The sequence below is a fragment of the Benincasa hispida genome, chromosome 12, assembly GCF_027475165.1.
Source record: "Benincasa hispida cultivar pf3 chromosome 12, pf3_genome.v1.1, whole genome shotgun sequence".
In the NCBI taxonomy this organism is placed as follows: domain Eukaryota; kingdom Viridiplantae; phylum Streptophyta; class Magnoliopsida; order Cucurbitales; family Cucurbitaceae; genus Benincasa; species Benincasa hispida.
In genome coordinates this window covers 5,698,191-5,723,325 of record NC_143489.1, presented here as the reverse complement: position 1 = coordinate 5,723,325, position 25,135 = coordinate 5,698,191, and the positions used below count along the sequence as shown (strand labels likewise).

General features: G+C 35.2%; 2 protein-coding genes across 2 annotated transcripts; both read left to right on the top strand.

Annotated features, from left to right (window-relative positions):
- The first annotated feature begins 12,415 nt into the window (after positions 1-12,415).
- MDAR6 (monodehydroascorbate reductase 6) lies at positions 12,416-19,694 on the top strand. The gene is made up of 17 exons (XM_039020051.2): positions 12,416-12,703; positions 12,792-12,969; positions 13,058-13,157; positions 13,293-13,370; positions 13,580-13,651; positions 14,292-14,410; positions 14,530-14,614; positions 14,738-14,827; positions 16,497-16,598; positions 16,691-16,780; positions 17,228-17,308; positions 18,100-18,171; positions 18,265-18,359; positions 18,462-18,550; positions 18,631-18,693; positions 18,791-18,831; positions 19,420-19,694. Exons 1-17 carry the CDS (start codon positions 12,694-12,696, stop codon positions 19,552-19,554), a joined length of 1,500 nt encoding a protein of 499 aa, XP_038875979.1. The 5' UTR covers positions 12,416-12,693; the 3' UTR covers positions 19,555-19,694.
- Positions 19,695-23,507: 3,813 nt separating this feature from the next.
- Positions 23,508-24,687, top strand: LOC120067745 (heavy metal-associated isoprenylated plant protein 39-like). The gene is made up of 3 exons (XM_039019308.2): positions 23,508-23,730; positions 23,878-23,953; positions 24,151-24,687. Exons 1-3 carry the CDS (start codon positions 23,725-23,727, stop codon positions 24,444-24,446), a joined length of 378 nt encoding a protein of 125 aa, XP_038875236.1. The 5' UTR covers positions 23,508-23,724; the 3' UTR covers positions 24,447-24,687.
- Positions 24,688-25,135: the final 448 nt, after the last annotated feature.

Sequence of the window (25,135 nt, the reverse complement as noted above, 5' to 3'; positions counted from 1 at the left end):
TGGTGTTGCGTAGCACATGTGCTTGAGGAAAATCCCAAGAAGTTGGAATCATCGTCGAGGTTGTGCCTCTTTGTAGGCTACCCCAAAGGTACAAGAGGGGGGTACTTTTATGATCCGTCCGAAAACAAGGTGTTTGTTTCCATAAATGCTACTTTCCTGGAGGAGGATCATATCAGGGAGCACAGTCCACGTAGTAAAGTCGTGTTACGTGAGCTTTCCAACGAAACTATTGAAATTTCAATAAGAGCTTTTGAAAGACTTGCTTCATCTACTAGAGTTGTTGATGATAGTTCATTTGGTAGGTTGGTTCCACCTCAAGAGTTGAGGAAACCTCGATGCAGTGGGACGGTTACAAACCCACCTGATCGCTATCTTGGTTTCGCGGAAATCCTAGCAATGGTGGCAGATGGCAAGGTTAAGAATCCATTGTCTTATGAAAAGGCAATGGAGGATCTTGATCGGGATGAATGGATCAAAGCCATGAATCTCGAGATGGAATCTATGTACTTCAACTCAGTATGGGATCTTGTAGATTAGCTTGATGGGATAAGATCTATAGGTGTTAAATGGATCTACAAGCACAAACGGGGTGTTGATGAGAAGGTGCAAACCTTCAAGGCTCGACTTGTGGCAAAGGGTTATACCCAGGTGGAAGGAGTCGACTATGAGGAGACTTTCTCACCTATTGCCATGTTAAAGTCAATCCGTATTCTCCTGTCCATTGCTTCTTATTATAATTATGGGATTTAGAAAATGCACGTCAAGACGACTTTTCCGAATGGAAATCTTGAGGAGACCATTTACATGGTACAATCCGAAGGATTCATTGCCCAAGGTCAAGAGCAAAAAGTTTGCAAACTGAATCGGTCCATTTATGGGCTGAAACAGGTGTCTCGATCTTGGAATATTCGGTTTGATACTGCGATCAAATCGTATGACTTTGACCAAAATGTTGATGAACCTTGTGTTTACAAGAAGATCGTCAACAGTTCAGTAGCTTTCTTAGTGTTGTATGCAGACGATATACTACTTATTGGGAAGGATGTAGGTCTACTAACTGCAGTTCAATCGAATCAGCCTTCCTTCACGCTCGACTCATGGACTCACAGAAACACGACATGGTACTCGTACTCGGTAGGTAAAGAGGGTAGGGCACTTCTGACTTGGGTCTTCGGCAGAACAGAAGGGAAGGTGGAGAGGTAAACTTTTTGGTGCAGTGGGCTTTTTAATTTAGGGTTAAATAGTGTTTAGTTTAGGGCTTTTTTTAGTTTTTAAGTTTGGGGCCTTGGGCTGAACAGTAAACATATATATAAATCAATTATTTTATATATTATCAATATATATTTATAAAAATATAAATATAACAATTATGGTCGGGGTCGGGGTCGGGGTCGGGGCCGGGGCAGGAATACCGTTCCCATCCCCACCTCGTCCCCGGACGGGGCCCCGAATATTTTCCTCAGTTTGACCTTATCCTCGATCAAACCAGGGAATCCTCGACCCCAACGGGTCGGGGCCCCATGGGGACCTTCCCCCGTGGGTTTTTTTTGTCAATCCTACTACGCGCCATATCTGTCACGACCTTAGTCTTTTTAAAAATTATACTAAAACTAATGATAAAAACATATTGCTGGTGTAACACTCCAAATGTTTACTATTAATGTAATTTCAGTAATTTTTATTAACTGAAGGCATTTTTGGAATTTTGAACTTTAAGTGTAATTGCGGGAATTTAATTATTGACTTGGAAATTATTTATGTTAGAAATGAATGACAGGAGTTAATTCTTTTTTAAAGGAAGGGAATCTAAAGATTTATGTGGATTAAGAAAAGAATAAAATAAAATAAAATATATTTTATTTTATTTTTATTCTTTCCTTTCCTTTTCTATTTTTTTTCTTTTTCTCCCTCCCTTCCCTTCTTCTTCCTCACGCAGACACCCCCTCTCCCAATTTTTTTCCCTTGCTGTTCATGCGCCCTAACAGCCGCCTCAACTCCCGTCGCCAGCCACAAACTTCGCCCTCGTGCCGTTCGTCTCTCCCAGCTGCATCGCCCGTTTTCTCTTGTTGGATCTCGCCAGCCAGTTGACGTCGCATCGCTCCCGATCGACGCCTCAGACCCAGCCGCGTGTCCATCTGAAGTAGTGCGCCATTGTGCCTCCTCAAGGTCGTCCGCGCTGAATCTGAAGGTTCAACCGCACCTCCAGCAGCTGCACGATGCCGCCCAACCCTATTTGGTTGAGGTCGAGCCACTCGTCCAAGACTTTCGCCGTCGCTCGCTACCGCTTCTCCGTCTGGCCAGTCGTCGATTCAATCTTCGCCGCGTGCCGCCCAACCCTTACGGTCGTCGTGGTTGCCGTCAAATCTGTTTTGGGTAAGACATTAGTTTTAGGTGTTTTCCTTGAAGTTTTGGGTGTTACTTTGTTTTGAAATCATGTTGGTTAAAATCCATTATGATTGGACTTTTAGAAGCGAGATTCGGAAGATTGTGGGACATTGCTCAGCGAGGAAGAGATCGATTTTCGACAAAAATTGTTAAGTTTGGGTGAGTAGTTGGGTTGGGTGTCTTTTGGGTTAAAAGTACTTATGAAGAAAAAAATAAGTTATTAATGTTGGACTCAAATTATGTTCAGGTTGGCCTTTTGGTTTGAGTTTTGGAATTTGTTTTAGGGTCAAGCTAAGATTTCGGTAAGTTAAATTTGGGACATTGGGTTTAATTTGGCTAATTGGATTTAGACCCCAAAGATGAATTTAAAACTTTGGATTTATTATTTTTGGACTACGGGTGCTAAATTAATATTTATAATGTATGTTATAGGGTGGATTCAAAGTCTTCCAAGAGTTGTAAGAAGGTTAATTACTTGGATTAATTTGTGACCAAATTTAAGGTAAGTAATCTTACTACTGGAATTGCCCACGGGCTAGGCACTGGATGTATGCTAGCATGATAGATGATTGTTATGGTAGAATGAAAGCATGATAGACTGATAGTATAGTATAACCGATGTATGTTCTTGTATGAGATCTGAAAGATTTATTTGTGCACCTAGATACTTGAATGCTAGCTTGAGATGATATTTGATTCCATAAGGTTATATTTGATCTGAGGATGTTGAGATGTATGTGTATGTCATAGAACCATGTTGTGATAGTTTTGATGTTAAGACCATGATAGTGTCTTTACTAATTAGTTAGAAGCCCACTAGAGATTGTGTCTCATTCGAGATTCACCAGTTTGTGTCTCCTTTGAGATTCACCAGTTTGTGTTTCCTTCAGGATTCACCAGTTTGTGTCTCCTTCGGGATTAACCAGTTTGTGACTCCTTCGGGATTCACCAGTTTGTGTTTCCTTCAGGATTCACCAGTTTATGTTTTCTTCAGGATTCACCAGTTTGTATTTCCTTCAAGATTCACCAGATATTATGTTTCCTTCAGGATTCACTAGAGGTAGTGGCCATATTTAGCTACAGTAGGATAGAAATCAGTTTTTCATGTATGTATGTGTCTCATGATGACAGTTTATATGTTCCACCAGAGGTAGGCATCTAGAGGACATAGATGCCTAACCTGACCCCAGTAGTGGGGTTACGTACTGAGTATTTTATATTCATTCTTTCTCATATTGTTGTTTCAGGTAAAGGTAGAGATGCATCGGCGATGAACAAGCGGAATTCGTGATCGAGCTACTGAGACTAGTTTTATGCTTCCGCTCATGAGATTTAGATTTCTTTTCATGATTTTCTTAACTTTCAGTTTTGATGTTTGAAACTTCCTATTAAGAATCGTTTTCAGACTTATTTATTATCATTTACGATTTATGGGTACTCTATTGTTGCTTTTAATATTTGAATTTAATGAAAGTCTTTTGAACTTACCTTATTTATTTAGCATTTATTTCACCATAAAAGAGTGTCGTTTTAAGTTCCATGCATGCATGTATTTAGTAACAGCCTAACTTAAGTCCTAGGGGGTCGGGTCATTACAGTTGGGGGATCACCACTCAACATAAGTTGCTAGAACTGGTGAGGTAGAGCTAAAGTTTACCTCTGGGAAGACTCTCGTGCTGAAGAAAGTCCTGCACACTCTAGAGATAAGAAAGAATCTGGTCTCAGGCTATCTCCTCAACAAGGTCGGCTTTACTCAGACTATAGAGGCAAACTTATATAGTCTTACTAAGAATAATGTTTTCGTAGGAAAAGGCTATGCAACTGATGGCATGTTTAAACTTAACCTTGAAATGAATAAGATGAAATCTTCTGTTTATATGTTGTGTTCATTTAATATTTGGCATGCTAGACTCTGTCATGTAAGTAAATGGATAATTAGTAACCTTAGTAAGTTGAAATGATTCCTAAGGTATCCACAAATGAATTTGATAAATGAGAATATTGAAGTCAGGCTAAAATAACTAAGACTCCGTATAAATCTGTACTTATAGAATTTAAGCCTCTAGATTTAATTCATTCTGACTTATGTGAATTTGTTGGCATCTTGACTAGGAACAGTAAAAGATATTTTATTATTTTTATTGATGATTGCTTTGATTTCATCTTTGTAGATTTGCTGGAAAACAAAAGTGATGTGTTTGATGCTTCTAAATTGTTTGTAACTGAAGTAGAAAATCAGTATAATCGAAAGGTTAAAAGACTTCGTAGTGATAGGGGAACTGAGTATGACTCAAACAATTTTAATGAATTATTTAACTCAGATGGAATAATACATGAAAAGACTGCACCTTACTCTCCTGAAATGAATCCAAAAGTCGAAAGAAAAAATAGAACTTTAGCTGAGTTAGTAGTTGCTATTTTACTCAATTCAAGAGCCGCATCTTATTGATAGTGTAAAATCATCCTTACCGTGTCCTAAGTATAATACCAAAATATAAAAACTCAATTTCACCCTAGGAAGTCCTTAAGAATAAGAAACCAAACTTGTCATACTTTAGAATTTGAGGGGTGTTTAGCCTTTGTAAGAATTCTAGACCCTCAAAGAAGAAGGTTTGCTAGTAGAGCCTATAAGTATGTCTTTATAGATTATGTCATAAATAGTAAAGCCTATAGGTTCTATGACCTAGTAAACCAAGTGATCATTGAGTCTAATGATGCCAAGTTGTTTTAGGATAGATTTCCCTTTTAATCGAGGAATAGTGGAGGCTTGGGATTCAGTAGTCAAACCATAGTTAGTAATCCTACCTCTACAGAAGAAGCCAACCCAAAACCTAGAAAAAGCAAAAGAACTAGAACTGTTAAGGATTTTGGGGATGACTTCTAGATCTATAACGTAGAAGAAGATCCTAAAGACCTAAAAGCTACCTTGTTCTCTTAAGATGCCAACTTATGGCAATAAGCTATAAATGATGAGATGGACTTTCTTGAGTCAAATAGGACTTGGCACTAAGTAGACCTACCTCCAGGCTACAAAACAATAGGATGCAAATGGATCATAAGGAAGAAGCTTAGACCTGATGGAACAGTTGACAAGTTTAAAGCCCAATTAGTAGAAAAAGGCTTTAGATAAAGAGAAAACATAGACTCTTATGACACCTTCTCCCTTGTCACTGGAATTACTTCAATCCATGTACTGTTTTCTCTCGCTGTCCTTTATAAACTCGTAGTACATCAGATGGATGTAAAGACTGCTTTTCTGAATAGTAAACTTGAAGAAGAGATTTATATGGAACAATCTTAAGAACTTTATAGTACATGGTTAAGAGAATAAAGTTTGTAAGCTAGATAAATGTCTTTATGGCCTGAAATAAGCTCCTAAAAAATGACATGAAAAGTTTGGCAACCTAATCTTATCTAAAGGTTTCAAAGTCAATGAAAGTGACAGATACATCTGCTACAAGGTTGAAATGAACTTTGCACGATCTTATGCTTAAATGTAGATGATTTGTTCATTTTTGGATCAAACTTGCATGTTATAAATGATGTGAAATCCATGTTGATTGTGAACTTCCGATATGAAAGGCTTGGGAGAAGCGAGTGTAATCTTAGACACAAAAGTAACTAGGTTTGAAAAGGGAATTTCTTTGGATCAATCTCACTATGAAGAAAAGATTCTAAGGAAATATATTGTGACGAAAATTAGTGAACCAAGTCGTGAAGAACTTGATGACTAAAATTAAGTGAACGCAATATGTGATGCATGCTCTAAATGTATGCATTGATTATCATGCATCGGTGGTCATGCGTTGGAATGAACTATGCGTTAACGAATGTATGCACTGACCATGCGTTCCTATCACAAGTTTTCTTATGCTCACGCCAAGTATAACGCGAATGCAAGTTTCTCGGGTGATCCGAGTTCAAACTCAGGGACTTGTAGCTAGGTGCTATGCGGTGATGTGTATGCGGCGGTTGAATAAAAGAATGATGGGGGGTTTTATGCTAACACTACTCCTACTCCTAACTAACAGACAACGCAATGAGAATATGAATGAAAGATAGAGACACGACAACTGTTAACGCATAGTAAATGGATGGAAAATAGATAAAATGTGAAGATGTCTTCATCGCAATCCTTAAGAGTGAACACAAAGGCAACCTCAGCCAATGCAAGTCATGCGATCATGCTTCACACACTAAAAGCCTAAATCTAGGACGTATGCGATGTGTATGCAAAAGGGTCGAGATGACCACATACAGCCACCATATCCTACTTCTTGGACACAACCATTGTCCTTTCCGTAGAGTGCATACACTGTGTGATAGCAAACGGAGCTTATTCCTAAGTTCCACATTCCTGCTTATGCAAATCAAATCTCGCTCTCTCGAGACAAAAATCTAACCTAGCTCTTTCAAGTCCTAGGTTATTTCTTTAGACTCTCTCTCGAGTAGCTCTAAAGGTGTGATGGACGCATACATAAGACAAGGTAACCGCAAAAGCTTGGTTGACGTAAGATTATTCCTATCTCTAGTGAAAAATAGCTTACATTTCTTAATGCGACCAACCACTTACCCTCCGGGGCAGTTAATTGTTGTTAACTTTACTCATAGACAAGCGTTGTGTCCGCCTATAGACAGGCGTTGCTATAGCTTCACACTAAGAAAACAAGGTTTTCTCACACATTCGCACAACGCACACCTCTTGGTGGTTTGCTACATGTTTCATATCTCTATTCTGCATGACTAAGTATGCGATACTCAAGCAATGTCACTAAGTGATGTGATGAAAGTTAAGGATGCTAAGTAAAGAAGATGGAGATGGAATCGAAGGAAACACAAAAATGCATTGAACACATAATGTATTAATTCCTTAATCACAAAACGTAATACAATACAATAAAAGAAAAGAAGAGAAAATGAAATGACCAACTGGAAGTAATGTTTTGCTTCCAGTAGATGTATGTCAAGGCTGTCGGTGGTGCCAGGATGGGCGGTGGAGCTGATTCTCTCGAGATCTAACTCCAGCGAAGGCTTCGATCGTCACTCGGAATGGATGAGGGAGATGAAGGACTCTCAATCTTTCTTCTAACGCATTTGTCTGGATCACAAGGATCCGCCCGAAGGCCAAAACTTGGATACTTTGAAATTATGCTCGGCGACTTCTATTTATAGAGCTTGATCATCGAAGCATTAATGTACCTACTCTGATTTGACATTAGCGGTGCGTTGGCCTTTTCTGAGTCTCTTTTGCTAACGGCGTGGTAGGTGAAATGTCAACATCATCTTTTGATTTTCTCGAGAGAGATGCGTTGATGCATTCATTCCACCAACCTTGCAGTGATCCCTCTATTATGCGTTATCGTGTAGCCGTAATCGTGTAGTGACCACATTCACTTAATACCCCAACTTCTACACGATGACCCCAATCACTTAACGATCGCAACTCCTATGCGATGGACGCATGCAATTGACTACTGCAACGCCCATACATTGATCGTATGCGTTCGCCTCTGTGATGGAGAGTTTCTCCGCATGCGGTCGTCTATATACTAGTCCGGCTTCCGCGTTTGCGTCCACTTCCTGCGTTAGCTACAAAAATAGACAATTCAATGCATAATGACGCATAATAATGGGTTAGTCGAGATTCTCAATGCTGAACAACGCAACTCATTTTCTCATGAATTCCCAACATAATTGCCACATATTCTGCTTAACAACCCTCATAATTCTAAATAAAAGGCCTAAGATAACATGCATTTCTGCATGTCATCAATATAATTACTTTGAATGTAAACCAATCTATACTTCCTATGACCCTAATGTTAAGTTCTTCAAGAACACTGGTGACAGTGTTAATCAAATTGAGTATGTGAGCATCATAGGCAGTCTCAGATACATTGCTGATTGCACTAGACCTGATATAGCTTATGTTGTAGGATTACTTTGTAGATTTACAAGCAGAGCTAGTATAGAGCATTGGAATTCTATAAAAAAGGGTTATGAGGAACATGAAGAAAAACCAAAACCTAGGATTACATTATTTTAAGTTTCTCGCTGTCCTAGAAAGATTCAGTGATGCGATCTAGAACTCCCTCTTGGATGGTTCAAAGGCTACAAGTAGCTATATCTTTAATATAGCAGGCGGAGCTATCTCTTCGAAGTCCAAGAAATAGACTATTTTAGGTCAATCTACGATGGAGTAAGAAATGATAGCACTAGCAGCAGCTAATGAAGAAGTAGGCTGACTTAGAAGTCTACTATTAGAGATTCCCTCATGGAAAAAGCCGGTACCAGCCATATTGATCCATTACGATAGTACTGCAATAATTATAAAAGTTCAGAACTGTTACTACAACGGAAAGAGACGACAAATACGTTTTAAGCACAGTACCATTAGAGAGTTCCTCACTATTGATGCAGTTAGAATGGATCATATACAAACTGATTAAAACTTGATAGATCCTTTGATGAAAGGACTAGCCAGAAAGAAGGTTTTTAAAACCTCAAAAAGGATGGGACTCATGCTTATAAATAGATGAATCACCTGTAAGAAAAACCCACCTATAGATGGGAGATCCCAAGAAACCAATTCAGTGGGTAATAATTGATCACAAGTTCTATGAAGTGAATCATGCTAAAAAGAAAATAGAGTTCCCTTCTTATGACCTAGAGTCTGAGCATGATATCCTGAAGTGTAAGAAAGGTTTATAGTTCTTAATGAGATTTATACTTGATGTCAAGTGGGGTACTTTGCTACAGAAGTACTCCTGATAAACTCACCTATGTGAATGTGGAAGTAAGGGGCCGCTTCATATGGAGTTTTTGGAAAACTCTCTAGAGCATCCATTAAACCGGAATACACATGTCAGGCCTTAAAGCACAGACTTTTTGAACTACACCCTAATGATGTTGTATGTGAGATGTTGTTAGAGATAGAGTTCAAAACCAAGAGTTTCTCTAGTATATTCTAAATCATCTACACTACATAAAGGTTCAAGTCGTAAGACAACTTTGCTTATGCACAGTATTGTATAGATTGATATTGCTCGATGAAAAATTCTTTTCTTATGATTTTAAATTTTCAAGTGGGGGATTATTAGTGAAAATTTAACTTTTAAATGAAAAAAGGCTTGTTTGAGAATCTCATATTGCTAAGATTGGGAAGTGAGACCTCATTTATATACTCCCACCTTGAATTGTGGATTTGGGCCCCAAGGGGTACCCATGTTTTAGAGGGAGTGAGAAGATAGGCTAATGTGGGTATGGTGGACACCCCACATACATGCTATCACTGTCCATCTGATTGGTTAGGTGTGGCATGGCGTGGCAAAGTGCGTGTGTGCGATTATTTTTTTATAAAAAATAATTATTATTTATTTATTTTTATTTTCTCCCTATTAGTTTTGTGTCGCAGTTAGTCCTCGAGACCTATAAAAAGCACGAGCCTTTCATAAGTTTTCACAACATATTTTCACAGAATTCTTCTTCTCTCTCGATTCTTATTCTTTCATCACATGTAGTTTTCCGAGCATATCAATCTTAAAGAGTGTGAGTTTTTCAATTGGTTACTACCATGCAACTCCGATCGAGATAATTTTTTTTCTAAGCTGTTTTATCCTAGAGACAACGTAGCAATTTTGTAGAATTGCTTGCGTATTTGGGCAAAACCGCAAAAATTCTTAAAAAGAGCGAAATCTGCAACTCAGCTTGTAACAAATTTCTTTTTTGTAGGTTCTAATTTCTGATGACTGTCGTTCGTGACTGTTCGTTGCTATCATATTCTATCCATCAGAGGGTAGCAGTTCCAACAATGCTTGATCTCACTCTCTTTCACACTTGATTTCACTCTCACTCATGCTTCACTTCCTCTCTCGAATTTAAGTTCCAATTAATCTGTGATTTCATCGATCAACTCATTTCTCACTCTACATCCCACTCTCGCTCATACTTAATCTTGCTCTTGCCTAAAACTAGACAAGTTGGGTACTTCTTGATCTGGTTTAAAACTGCACATCAAGTTTATTGTTTTTTAAACAAAAAAGAACATATTATCGAGTATATAGATTTTATACAATTAAAGGTTTTGTTTATATATAAACATCTAAACTTTTAATTACTAAATTAAATAAAAAATGAAAAAGTACAACAAAAAATAACATGACATCATAAAATTAATTAAAAACATAAAAGGATATTCCGGTAATTATTCAAATTTTACTCCTATTACATAGAAAAGTAAATACCATGAAACGTAGTTTGATTACTATTGCAATCCATTCCTTTACAATGCAATCCAATTAGGATTGCACCCTCCAAACAAATTGGTTATAGGACCCCTAAGTTTAAAGGTATTTTGAAACTTTTGAAAGTTGACATTTTTGTAACAAAACACTCATGGTTTCCATTCAAAACCAACCGTAAGAGTATTTTTGAACTATTTGAAAGTGTAACTTTTTTCTAAAAAAAATTTAAGGCTCCATTTGGTAAACATTTCGTTTTTTATTTTTGGTTTTTGAAAATTATATATATTTCCTCCTCATTCTTACAGTGATTTGTATCTTTCATAAATATAATAGTTGAATTTTTAACAAAATTCCAAAAACAAAAATAAATTTTTAAAAACCACTTTTTCAGTCTTCAAATTTTGAGTTTTTTTTTTTTAAAAATAATTGGTAAAAAAGAGATAACAAATGAAGAAATTTGGAGGTACAAAATAGTATCTATAGGTTTAATTTTCAAAAAAAAAAAAAAAAAATGAAATAGTTACCCGAACCTATAATTTCAACTTTTTTTTTTGTTTACATAAACTCCAAAATATAAAGGCATTTTTATAATGTAGCCATTGTTTTACGAAAGAATTGCACAGAAGGCCCCTTTATAGGTGCCCAAATGAAAATTAAACTTAATTTTAAAAACCAATGAATTTTGGCCATTTGTTTATGTTAACACCATCAAAATTGCCACTTTAACCCCTAATGCATGTCTTCTTTCTTCTTCGTATTATAGCTGGTCGATCTGAAGGAAAAAAAATATGCGTTTGTCTTCTCTTTCTCTTCTGCAAGCTTGTTCTTCTGCTTCTTCTTCTTCTTTCTCTTCTGCATTCTTGTTCTTCTTGTTCTTCGTCTTCTTCCTCGTCGTCTTCGTCATCTCCGTCCTTTTTGTCCTCCTCCCCTTCTTCCTCTTCATCCTCCCCTTCTTTCTCTTCTTCTTCCTCATCCTCGTCTTTTTCCTTTCTTCCTCGTCCTCGTCCTTGTTTTCGTCTTTGTCTTCATCGTCGTCATCGTCCTCCTCTTCTTCTTCTTCATTGTCATCTTCGTCTTCCTTTTCCTCTTCCTCTTCCTCGTCCTCATCTTCTTCTTCCTCTTCTTCTTCTTTGTTTCGCCGTCGTCGTCTTCGTTATCTTCGTCTTTATCATCATCATCGTCGTCCTCTTCGTCCCTTCCTCCTCCTCAAAAGAAAAATTACAATTGTGTCTGATGAGGAACAAGAAGATCGAGAAACGAGATGAAAGGGCAATAAGTGAGAGGTAGGAGTGTGAAGCGAGAGGAAGAATATGAACAAAGGAAAAAAAAACCAAAGAAAAAAGTTGCAGTTGTGTTTGATAAGGAACAAAAGGAATGAGTGAAAAGTGAGAGCAAGAAACGAGCCGTTTGAGCACCAGACCCTTGCACACAATTTGGGAACAAGATGATACTTTCACACAAGACTGATTTAAGAAAAATTTCATTTTCGAGTAAATTTGAATCTTGGGCCAAATTCCATTTGGGTCGATCTTCTATAAAAAACGGGTAATACTTGGGTGCATCCCAAACATCACCCATCTTTGTGCATCCTTTCTCACCAACATAAAAAAATATTAAAATATTACAAAAAAGAGAAAAGATAAAATTTGTCATATGATAAGTTATGATTGAATCATTTAGTGAAATGTACAAAGATAGGTATTGTCCGATATAAATATAAGTATTTTTTCAAGGTCCTCATTTTACCCATTCTTTCATGTAATATTGGGCCGAAGTCAAACCGACTCGTCCCTCGCAGAGAAACGACATCGTTTAAGGTAGCTTCAACCAACAGATTGATTGGAGAAAGGAGAATCAAAAAATGGTCAGCGGAACTGCAGGAATGAAAATGGCGGGTCATGTAGCCGAGCCATCATGGAGCAACAATTTCACATACACATTCACTCACGACCCTTGGAACTATCCTAGAGCCAGCCACCATCATCCTCATCCTTCATTTCCCAATAATTTATTCCACTTTCTCGATTTCATTATATAACTACCGCTGTCGCTCTCACCAATTTCCATGTCCTCAGGTTTGCACTCTTCACTGAATCGCGGTTCGAATTTTTCTGATTTATCTTTCATCGCCGATCGCTCTCTGTTTTACACGACCTTTTGTAGTGCGTAGATTCATGATGGCGGCTGCATCGAACTCTATTTCGCTAAAGCACGGGCTTTCTTTCTGCTGCCCGCACTCTGGTTCCTTTTCCGGACATCAGCGGTCTTCTTCTGTTGCGTTCAGAGGGTTCCGGAGAAGCTACGTTGCTGCCTCCACGGATTTCGCCAACGAGAATAGAGAGTCCGTGTTTTTTCATTTCTTTTTCCTTTTAAATTTTGCTGGATCTTGCGGAGTGGATGATGAATTTTTGTGGTTTTTGGTTTCTTAGGTTTGTGATTGTTGGTGGTGGAAATGCTGCTGGTTATGCGGCTCGTACTTTCGTCGAGCACGGCATGGCGGATGGACGGCTTTGTATAGTATCTAAGGAGGTAATTCGGTTTTATAGTTTCTTGGTAGCATAAATTCTATAATTTAGACGATGAAGGTATTGAATTAGATTGTTTTCCCTTTTTCGAATTGTGAACTTATCATTCAGTACCTTCTTCGGACTGATTCTATTGCAGGCATTTGCGCCGTACGAGCGTCCGGCTCTGACAAAAGGTTACTTGTTTCCTCTTGATAAAAAACCAGCTCGCTTGCCTGTAAGATATAATTGCTCTTCGAGATGATTGCAGTTTACATTTGCCGTCATGATTTGCTATTTCATTGTTTCTATATTGTTAGTTTGGTCATTGAGTGAGTTCTGGAATTTATTAAGGGCAGATAGTTAAACTGAACTTTACGCTTCCGTGTTTGGATTATGTAACTTAAATCCAATCTTAAGTGCATTCGATTTTGCTTTCGTTCATAGGGGTTTCATACTTGTGTTGGATCTGGTGGGGAAAGGCAAACTCCAGAATGGTACAAGGATAAAGGTATTGAGGTAATTTTCATTTTCTGTTTTAATGTTTACGTGTCGAGTACCTTTCAATTATATATTTTGTAGATTCCGTTATAAATTTTACAGAAACTCTGGAACAATAGATTTAAATGTTGTCTTGTCACTATATTATTATAGCTAATAATATTATTATAACTGTTGTGAAATATCATTGTGAATGATTTTGTATTGTTTTTGAATGATTAGGTTGTTCTTGACTACCAAAATGAGCTTAGCCCATTATTGTAGCATAGTGGTAATTGACATGTATTATTTCCCTTGAGGTTGGAGGTTCATTGTTTTACTAAAAAAATGGCTGTTGTCGACTTCTATTGCTGTTAATGATATATTGCCAACTGCATTATTCTCTTGCCAGATATGAAATATGGCAGTTGCCAAACTAGGGTTATTATAGAGTTATCTTTAGACTTATTTTCTGGAATTGTAGGAACGAACTGAGTAAAAGTTATACTTGTATATGATTAGCGTATGTTTTTGTTCATATGTAATATGAAGTTTCGGCTGGTTTTTTCAAGTTGCAAAGCTTGCAATTAAAAGTTTTCTTCTCTTTTTAAAATTGCGTCTCCAAGACAGTCCACTGTGTAGTAAATGCTTTGTGTACCCAATCTTATTTGCCTTTCAGACGTTTTATCAAGATCCAGTGACGGGTATTGATATAAAAAACCAAACCCTGAGAACTACTTCAGGCAAACTGCTCAAGTATGGAGCCCTTTTAATAGCAACAGGATGTACAGCCTCAAGGTCCTTCAATTCTTTCCTTTTCAATAACTGCTCTTTTAGAACATATTGTTCTTGATAAGTGCTATTACTATACAAATAGGTAGGTAAAAGCTCCACTATCTCTTCTCTCTTGTTCTCAGATTTCCAGATAAGATCGGCGGTGGGCTACCTGGTGTTCACTACATCCGAGATGTTGCAGATGCAGATTCACTTATTTCCTCGTTGGTAATTCACCTTTTCTACATGCAGTGCCCATTCACTTATACACTGCTCGCTTGTGTAAATTCTTTTCTCCAGAAGTTACAGCTTACTTTTTGCAACACCAATTGACTTCCATTTCCTTTCCAGGAGAAAGCAAAAAAGGTGGCGGTTGTTGGTGGCGGATATATTGGTATGGAGGTCGCTGCAGCAGCTGTTGGTTGGAACCTTGATACAACAGTATGGACTAATTAAATCCTTTATAGCTTGAATTTTTTTGCTCTTCTGGCCAGGGTACCTAATTAGATCCTCATCTGTTGTAGCACCATTCTTTCATTTGATTGAAGTGATATGAGTGATACAGACGTAGGTTATTTTGTTTTGAGACAGAATGATTAGTATTTGACTTACTCTTATCTTATGACTTGTCCGGTTCAAAGTATCATGAGATGCTGCAAAAACTTGAGCCTAAAAATGAGGCGGTGAGGACAAAGATTTGTCTGAATATATACATGATAATCTCAAAGTGAAATATTTGACAATGCCAGATATAGTAGAATTTGTGCATGAGGGCATGAACTTGACAAAAAGCTAAGAGGTCATGAGTTCAATCCATGGGTGCCACCCACCTAAGATTTAACATTCTACGAGTTTTTTGACACTCAAATGTTGTAAGGTCAGATGGTTTTTTTTTTTTAAAAAAAAAAAGAAAAAGAAAAAGAAGAACTATAATTTCTGCATTGAAATTTTTTGAAATCACTTGACAATTAAAACATTCATTAAATAATTTACTAATAAACATAATAATAGCCTAAAATTTTATATGAAATTAACTTCCATAGACTATATCAAATATTCTGAAAATCCCTTGTTTGTAGAAAAGTGGCGTGAAGTAAATAAAAGATATGATGGTACAAAAAAGAAAGAAGTAACCTCAACTACTCCTGTGTCTGGAAATCGAGGCATCAAATAACCTATGTAGGCTTGTTCATAGACACATAGACATCTGTTTCCAGTGAAATATGCTAAACCTTGAGATAAAAACTAAAAAGGGTAGCTGAAATTCACACATTCATTCTAGAAATTTGGTCCAACAATTGGCTCTTCAAGCTTTTTGTAATTGTTTCTCCGAATGGGCAAATACCTTATCTGACATTATACAAATTTGTAAACTATTTTGCTTGATAGTACTTGATCTTAATGTTTAATTGTTATATCCCACAATGTCATACCCTTTGTCTGTGTCTCAAAGTACTCAGGTGGGCATAGAGAACCATGCATGGCCTAAATTTTTGCCAGTGTCCTAGTTGTTATTAGTTTGGAATCGTGCTGACTGTAAAGTTTCAGTCTAGAGTTCTATCTTAGATAGCTCTTTCCTATTTCCCTGCTTAAAACTTCAGATTCTCAATTGGTTAACTTGCTTAACATTTGTCAAGGTATTTTAGTATCTCATTAAGGGTAAAGTATTGATGTATATCATGTAATTACTTGCATTAGAAAATTATTTTCTAACATTTGTAGTTTGGGTTTTTGATGAAAAACTGAAGTTTAATTCACTGGTTCCAATTCAAGCCAGGACCTATACATGTCTTTATTGTCAAGCCAAATATTCCAACAAGATTTTGCCCCCAATACAGTAGCTATACTGGGATTTGAAATGTCCAGCACCATATAATCCTAGTATCTTCTGCATTTCAGTGGAAATGATCACATAACTACGCAACATTGTGAATAATGAAACTATATCAAGAACTGTGAATGAGTTCTCCCCGATGGACATATATATGTTCATGATTTATTTTACTTCTCTTTCTTAAAATTTAATCATCAATCTCTCTTAGGGGGTCAAATTTTTAATATTTTTGATGTCTTCTTTAACCTCTCTCCACCTGGTTTTGAAACACTGTAGATCATATTTCCGGAGAATCATCTATTACAAAGACTTTTTACTCCTTCGTTGGCCAGGAAATATGAAGAATTTTACCAGGAGAATGGTGTCAAATTCGTAAAGGTTTCTATCTCTCTCTCTCATGTATCACTGCTACAACCTTGCAAACTTTAAATAATTTATTGTCTTTATTTCTATATTTAACCATTAATCAGGGGGCCTCCATAAAAAATTTGGAAGCTGGTGCAAATGGTCGGGTCACTTCTGTTAGACTTGAGGATGGATCTTCCATTGAAGCAGACACGGTATTTATGTTTGTTTGATTTTTCTCTTTACTATCTATTCTCAACTTCAAGCGGGGATAGCCTACCACCATTTACCCTATCATTTGCTATGAATCTCTGAGACTCTAGACCTCTACCTTTAAGCAAAATGCTGCAATCAATCTGTTTTCTCATGGTATAAATAAGACGTGGACTTTTTTATTCCTACTTAGCGAGTCATATACGCAATTGGAGAAAATGAAAAGCAGACTACAATGGAAAGATTTCCTCATTATTGAGTTTTCTCCTATCATTTCTAGTAACCAGTAGGCTAGGCTATTCATCCAAAATACTTTAGTGGTATTTATCTCTCAATGTCCACGCGTTAGATTAATTCTGAAAGTTCAGTTTTGCAGCTTTTAACTTCACGTGTTAATTAGGAAACACTGGTGCATTGATATAGTCGTATTTCATTTAACATTTTTTCAGGTAGTAATAGGCATTGGTGCAAAGCCTGCTGTCGGCCCGTTTGAGCAAGTGGGATTGAATAGTACTGTTGGCGGAATACAGGTAAACTCCCCCCTCCACCCTCCCCCAGCATTTTATATTGTACTACGGCAATTGTTACTTAAGTAAGCTAGATTTTGTACCAAATAGAAAATGCCATCCTATGGTGTTAGGAAGGGATGACTTTGTCCCACACTGATTAGAATGGGATGATCAATATGGTACTTAAGTGGCTTGACTCTCCCACTCCAATAGCTAGCTTTTGGGGTGTGGTTCTCCAAGGTGCTTAAGTAACAATGGTATCAGAGCTAGTTGTTGACGTTCTGGAGTGGAACCGGCAGAGGGTTCTGACTGGGTGTGGTCGAGTAAAGTACCGCCGGGATGTTGGCTTTTTGAGGATGGGGTATTGTTAGGAACCAAGGTAGTATGGGATGTTTTTGTCCTACATTGGTTAGAATGCAATGACCAATGTGGTACTTAAGTGGCTTGGCTCTCCCATCCCAATAACTAGCTTTTGGGGTGTGGTTCTCCAAGGTGTTTAAGTACCTAACATATGCTGATTTTGATAGGGTTGGGATAACTATTTTCCCCCTAGGTAAGAGATACTTCCATTAGCACTGTCTCTCGCTAAGCCATTAGGGGCGGGTTAGGGATATCACTTTGGTTTGTATATCATATTCAGCTTTGTTCATTCTTTTACTCTCACGTGAGGTTACGACAACTTTCTAGAACTTAATTGTGGACAATGTTACCCTGTAATCAACAATAACAAATTGTTTCATAATCATGAAAATATCCAAGGAAATGATTTATTTTCCAGGTAAAAAGAAGCTAAGATATTCATTGTTTACTAGGTTGATGGCCTGTTCAGAACAAAAGTTCCAGGAATCTTTGCAGTGGGAGATGTGGCAGCATTTCCATTAAAGGTTGTTTTTGCCTTTTCTTTTTCTTTTCCCCCTCAAGTGTCTTTATTCTTACATCTTTTTAACTGGATAATCACTGTAATTCAAATAAAACAGCTGTATGATCGTGTAGCTCGGGTCGAACATGTGGATCATGCCCGTCGATCGGCTCAGCATTGTGTCAAAACATTACTAACTGCTCAAACTCACACGTAAAGTGGACAATTTTCTCTGACTGGCATTTGATTATTAAACGGTTCCTTTTATTCACTAAGTCATTCAATAATGTTCTCATCCCTTACATTATCTTACAGATATGACTATCTTCCATACTTCTACTCAAGGGTGTTTGAATACGAAGGGAGCCCTAGGAAAATATGGTGGCAATTTTTTGGGGATAATGGTATGATGCTTCCCCCTAAAGTATGGAGTTGTCTTTCCTATATCATTATGTCTTCTGACTTTTAATCCCTCGCTTCACAGTTGGTGAGACAGTTGAAATTGGGAACTTTGATCCTAAGATCGCTACGTTTTGGATTGATTCTGGTAAATTATATTGCATCCATTCTACCTATATACCTTCCTTTTTCCTCTATAATTTGAACATCACGTTGATGACAAGGCTACTCTATCTGGCCCACAGGTAAATTAAAAGGGGTTCTTCTTGAAAGCGGAAGTCCTGAGGTAATTTCACTATGAAGTTTTAACTTCTAGGTTTTATATATTTTCTTTTTTGAATGACCATGTCAGTTTATTTCCTCACCTTCTTATTATTTTTTAAAATTAAGTTTAGCTTTCAACTTTAATTCATATTAAGTTTTGGTCAATGTGATTGAACTATCAAATGTCGTTATAATACAAGTACAAGAAAACAGGTCAATAAAACAAGAGTTGTTACTCGTTAGACCAAAAGACTCGGTTTAAAATGGATTTGTCTACTTACCTTAATGATTTTTATGGCCAAATGTATTCTTATTTTATCTACTCAATATACTTTTTGGTTTCGAGTCAAAACAAATCATATTGGTTAGTTTAATTGACGTGTTGTGTCAAACATTTAATTAATAGAATTAACCTCATGAACCTTTTTTTTTGGATAAAAACTAAAACTAAAACTAAAACTTATTTTAAGCGTGACTGAAAAGTTTCATGGTTCATAGAAACAGAGGAATAACAGAGTTTGAAGAATTTTGTTATACCATCTTGCCTTTGTGTCTTACGCAGAACGTTTTACCTTATCAAAGTAACCTTTAAGCTATATTTTGATTGTAGGAATTTGAACTGCTTCCTAAACTCGCAAGGTTCCAGCCTTCGGTTGATAAAGCTAAACTTCAAAGTGCATCTTCAGTTGAGGAAGCACTGGACATTGCCCGAGCATCTTTGCAGCAGGTTGGAGCTGCGGTTTAATTTTAGAATAAAAGTGTTTCAACTTTGCAGTTCAATCAGCAATAAAACGTTTTCGGTTATTGAATTTTCATTTTTCCATAAGATATTTTGGTTATTCTCTTTCCTTCAATCGATTTTGATCACTATTTTATTTCTCCTAATCGTGTTATTTTCTCAAGATGCTTATTATAAGGCCAAGGGGTAACAACCTCGGGATTTAGTTCCTGGGAAAAGTATAAGCTTATTGCTTTTTTCTATCATCTTTACTAGGGCTGCAAGATTTTGGTTTGAGTTGATTTTTTAAACTAAAACTAGAATATCAAAATTAAGATATCATTCGGTAACCATTTGACTTTGCGACTATTAAAAACTATTTCTCGAACTTCAAAGATTAAAAAAGACCAAATCTCTATTTTACCATAGATTTTTCAAATATAAAAGGCTAAAAATTGTATGATTCACTTTTTTAGAGACATACGTTTGTTAAGGGTGTTCATTGGTTAGTCGACCATCCGCGTCAGTTTTTGGGTTCACACCAATGTCAGATTATCGACTGGTTGGTTTTTGTTGGTTTGTTTTTAACGGTTTTGGAGCTGTAGGGTACACTAACCGACCAATTATGTCGGCGGTTGATTGGTTTTGTGAATGTAGTGATGTAAAAAAAAACTATTTAAATCTTATTTTAGTTCTTGAATTTTATACGATATTCTATTTTGATCCCTATTCTTTAAAAAATGTCCATTTTAGTTCTTGAATTTTTAATAATGTTTATTTTGGTCCTTATATTTTTTAGAATTATTCATTTTAGTCCTTAAACATTTAAAAAATGCTTTTGGTCCCTACTATATTAAGATTTTCTTAACTCTTTAACAAAATGACGAGATGGTTTGTATTTTTAGATGACTAGACTACCAAATAGTTTAGTCACTAAGAAAAATCTAAAGTTTCAATTTTGAATAAGATGACAAAGTGAAAGAATTTAAAAGATATTTTTAGTTCAAGATTTTGGTCCTTCAATATTTTTGTGTTGGTCGTTGACATTTTACATTATCTTCATCTTGCTCAATATATCTAGAACATAGTCATCCAAAAATACAAGCTCTCTCAAATTTCTATTGAATAGATAACATAATTTTAATAGTAGGACTAAAATAAACACTTTTTAAAAGTTTAGGGACTAAAATGAATGTTTTTTAAAGTTTAGAGACTAGAATAAAACAAGATCTAAAGTTCAGGGACTAAAATGGGATTTAAACCTAAAAAACACTAAATTTTTGAAGGAATAAAGAAAAGAAATAGAATAAGACGCAAAACAAGTCCGTCGGATGGATGACCCAAAAATTAGGTTGAAAAATGTGAAATGATCCCCTTTTTAGGAAAAAAAAATTTGAATGACCTTTTGTTAATGTCAAAATTGGGGGAAATTATTACTAAAATATACTCGCGTGTATGCGGAAAAGCAGTCTCGCTCTCACTCTCGCTCGTCTCACTCTCTTTGTTTTCATACTCATAAAATTACTCATCTCTCTTGCTCTTGCCCACTGGAGTTGGTCGTGTCGGAACTGTTTGCGTGGAGTCATCGTGTCGGAGAAGAAGAAGAAGACGTACAGAGCAGAAGAAGAAGACGACGTGTAGAGGAAGATTTCTTACATCGGAGAAGAAGAGGAAAAAGAAAAAAAACGGTAATATGGTAACTTCACCTGATCATGATATCAACAAAAAGACATTTGACATTTGATAATGAAGATATGGCGGCTAACAACCAGTATAGAGATTTCAGAACTGAAACGGACGATGAGTTGGATTTCGATGGTCGTGAACATGAGTTACTTTCAGATACATTCAATAAGTTATTTTGCATACTTTGCCCAATTTCACATAGGTGAGTGGTATCAGGGTGATGAGACAATTCGGTTTTCAACAGGATGTCCTATCGCCTTATAATACTGAACCCCTACGACATGATATCAACTTAAGGACGGTAAATTGATAAAAAAAAGTTGCACTCTAGAGATTTGAGTTTTGTTCCAATTTGATCTCTAAGTTTTAAGATTTTACATTTTTAATCTTAATATTTCATTAAATACTCACTTTCAATCATTAATGTCAATTTCTATTAATTAGTTGAAATTAATTATGAAGTGAAATTTTAAATTTAATTCTAAAAGTGATAAAAATAGTGAAACTTAATTAATTATAATTCTTTTAACGATTGTTAATTGGTTAACATAACTTAACTCTAAAGTTAGAAAGAGTGTATTTAGTGAAAAATCAAGATTAAAATTGTAAATATTGAAACATAGGGATCAAATTGAAGCAAAACTCAAATGTCAAGGGTAAAATTATACCATTTTGAAACTTAGAGACTAAAATAAAATAAAAATCAAACTTAAGGACTAAATGCGTGATATTTTGAAACCTAGAGACTAAATAGAAACTAGACCAAAAACCTAAGAATAAAAAATGTATTTTTCCCTACAATTTATTGAAAGTATAGAGACTAAAATTAGACATTTAAAAATACAATGACTAAAATTAAACAAATATGAAAGTATAGGGATCAAAATGATATTTTTAAGTAATAAATTATTGTTATTATCATTACAGAAGAGATTGAAAATCCATTAAAAATAAAATCAACTCACGCTTTTCCATCCCACTTCCAATTATTGACCCAGAAGAATATTCCACCCAACAAAACTTTTTCAAGAGAGAAGAAGGAAAAGGACTCGAAAGATACCATGGAAGAAAAGTAAACACAAATGAGATGTTTAGGGCATTGAATTATTATAATAATCAATGATTACTATAATACATATGTTATAATAGTCTGTGTTTGAAAAAGAAATGATGAGTAAGAAAAATGAAGACCAAGATGAATTTAAAATAATAATATTGTAGTTAATTAAAGTCTCTATAACAAATGTACTTAAACTACTTAAGTTTTGGGGTCAGACACTCCAAAAACTGTAGAATTTTAGAAGAAAAACTACAGTAGTAGATACTATGGTGTGATAAGTCATAAATGTGTAGCCTTTATTTTGTTTGTTTCAAAGTCTTCATTTTATAATTGAAAAGTTCAAGTCAAAGTCATGGATCTCTTTGATTAATTTTTTTTTTTTTTTTAAAAAAAATAAATCTGTAAAACGGACAAGGCACAGACGTGTATGTAAACGCGGTTTGATCCCTGTTCACTGTTCACATTACTTTTAATTTACCAAATCCATTAATATTCTTTTTAAATTAATTACTCAATGCCTCTGTTTAATAAAGATAAAAAAGAGAATTACTTTGGATAATAATGAGTTTTTTTTTTTTTTTTTTTTTTTTTTTTTTTTTTTTTTTTGTAAAAGATGGAAAATGTTTGATAAAAATTTCTTCTTTCCTTTTCTTTAAAAAATTATAGATTAAAAATGCAAACAATTTTGCATGAAATTAAAATGAGTTTTAAAATTTAAATATCGATTTTGTTTTTAGATATTTTTTACACATTTTAGAATTAAAAAATAGGTTAAAATTCTATTTGGTTGATGTACTTTCAATATTAATATATTTTTTTTAATTCTCAATGTTAGTTCATTTGGGTCTCTTTTCTTAAAACGTGAAAATTATGATCTCTAAAAATTAAAATAAATAAAAATGAAACGTCCAAAATAATTCATTTTGTAAAGTCATTTTATAAGTATAGGATTTAAAATGAACCAAAGAAATATTAAAAATGTATATATATATATATATATATAATTGAGTTGTTAAAATCTTTTTTGAAAAAAGTTTGAATTTCTTTTACTCATTTGTACTCAGAACGAACGTTCATGATTCCCACCAAGATCAAGATAAAAAGTACACTTTTTTGCTTTGTGATGTAATGTAAAGTTCATTGCATTTTCCCAGAAACTAATCTAATTCCAATTCCTAATAGCTCCCTTCTTTTCCTTCTCTATAAATTAAACACTTTCCCTTCCTCTCTCTCTATCTTCCAACTTCCACTTTCTCATTCCTCTTTTGATCTTCAACAATTCTTCACCCACACTGAATATTTACACATCCAAACTCCTAACTAATCCTTCCTTTAACGATAATCGACATATACTTCGTCTTTCGAGATCGAAAGTTTAATCTCCCATTTCTGTGATCGTTGTTTGCAACTCCTCCATAGTTCTTTCAAAACCCTAACCTTTCCCAACAAAAATGATGGTAAGTATTAATTATTTTTTAATGTTAAAATACATGTGGGTTTACCAGGTTTAAAATTAATAACGTTCGGATAATATTAAATTTACCTTTTTAAGTCAATGGTGATTTAACGACTAATGATTAATGGAATTCTTTTTAAATCTGCAGAAAGTTGTGCTGAAAGTTGAAATATGTGATGCAAAGACAAAGAGAAAGGTGATGGGTACTGTTTCTGGACTTTTAGGTAACCTCAACAAACTCCCTCTTCTAAATTTAGTTTCTATGGCTGATTTATTGTCGTTTTTTATTTTACCAATTTAAAATATTTTTCATAAATATTCACCGTCATCAACATTATATCGATATTTCCATCAATATTTTTGTAAATTCAAATTTACATTAATATTTTTTTTCTGAACCATATATTGATTGAACTTGCAGGTATTGTATCAGTGGCAGCAGACACAAAAGAGAACAAAATCACAGTGATTGGAACTGCAGACCCAATTAAAATTGTTAAGAAAGTAAGAAAGGTTTGGCCATCAGCTTACCTTATTAGTGTTGGACCAGAGAAAGAAGAAGCAAAGAAACCAGACCCAAAGAAAGAAGAAGCTCAACCCAAAATTGATCAAATTGATTGGGTTAAGGCTTGCAATGCCTTCCATTCTTACCCCACAACTCATTACTATTATCCATATCAAGAACAATACAACCCAAATACTTGTGTTATCTCTTGAATTTGATAAGTTATTCGAGAAGTCGGATCTTTGATAATTTTCCACCGTTGAAAAATATGACGAGAGAGAAACTGAAGAAGTACTCCGAAGTTGTATCTGGTGGCCAGTGATTGTTAGGAGACAAACAGAGATTTTTAAATATTATATTCCTTTTCAAGATCTTTTTCTTGAATATTTGTGTCTATGTACGTTATGAATTTATTTGAATTAATTAATTGTGAGGTGGTTTTCTTTTGGTATATATATTAAGAGCTATTTGTTTATGTTTAAGTTAATGGTTAATAGAGGATATGAATTAGTATATGTGAAAAAAAAAATCACTTTTAAAATTTTTTAATAAAATATGTGTTACTTTTGAGGGAAAACGAAACAAGCTAATTATTCTATTCAATTGTCAATTTGAGTAAAATATCATAAAAATAGCGAGTAAATAAATAACTAAAAACATTACAAAATTAGTTAATACGTGTGCATATATCTAACATATTATTATACAAAAATAGAATTTAAAATGCCTCCAGACATATATTCACTAAACTCAGTAAATTTGAAAATATAAAACAGAATCCAAATTGTGAACCAAATAGAGTCTTAGATTTTTAATCCTTTAGATTGTGAAATTATGTCATTAAACAAAAAAAAAAAAAAAAAAAAAAAAAAATTAGTGTAGCCCATACTGTACACACCAT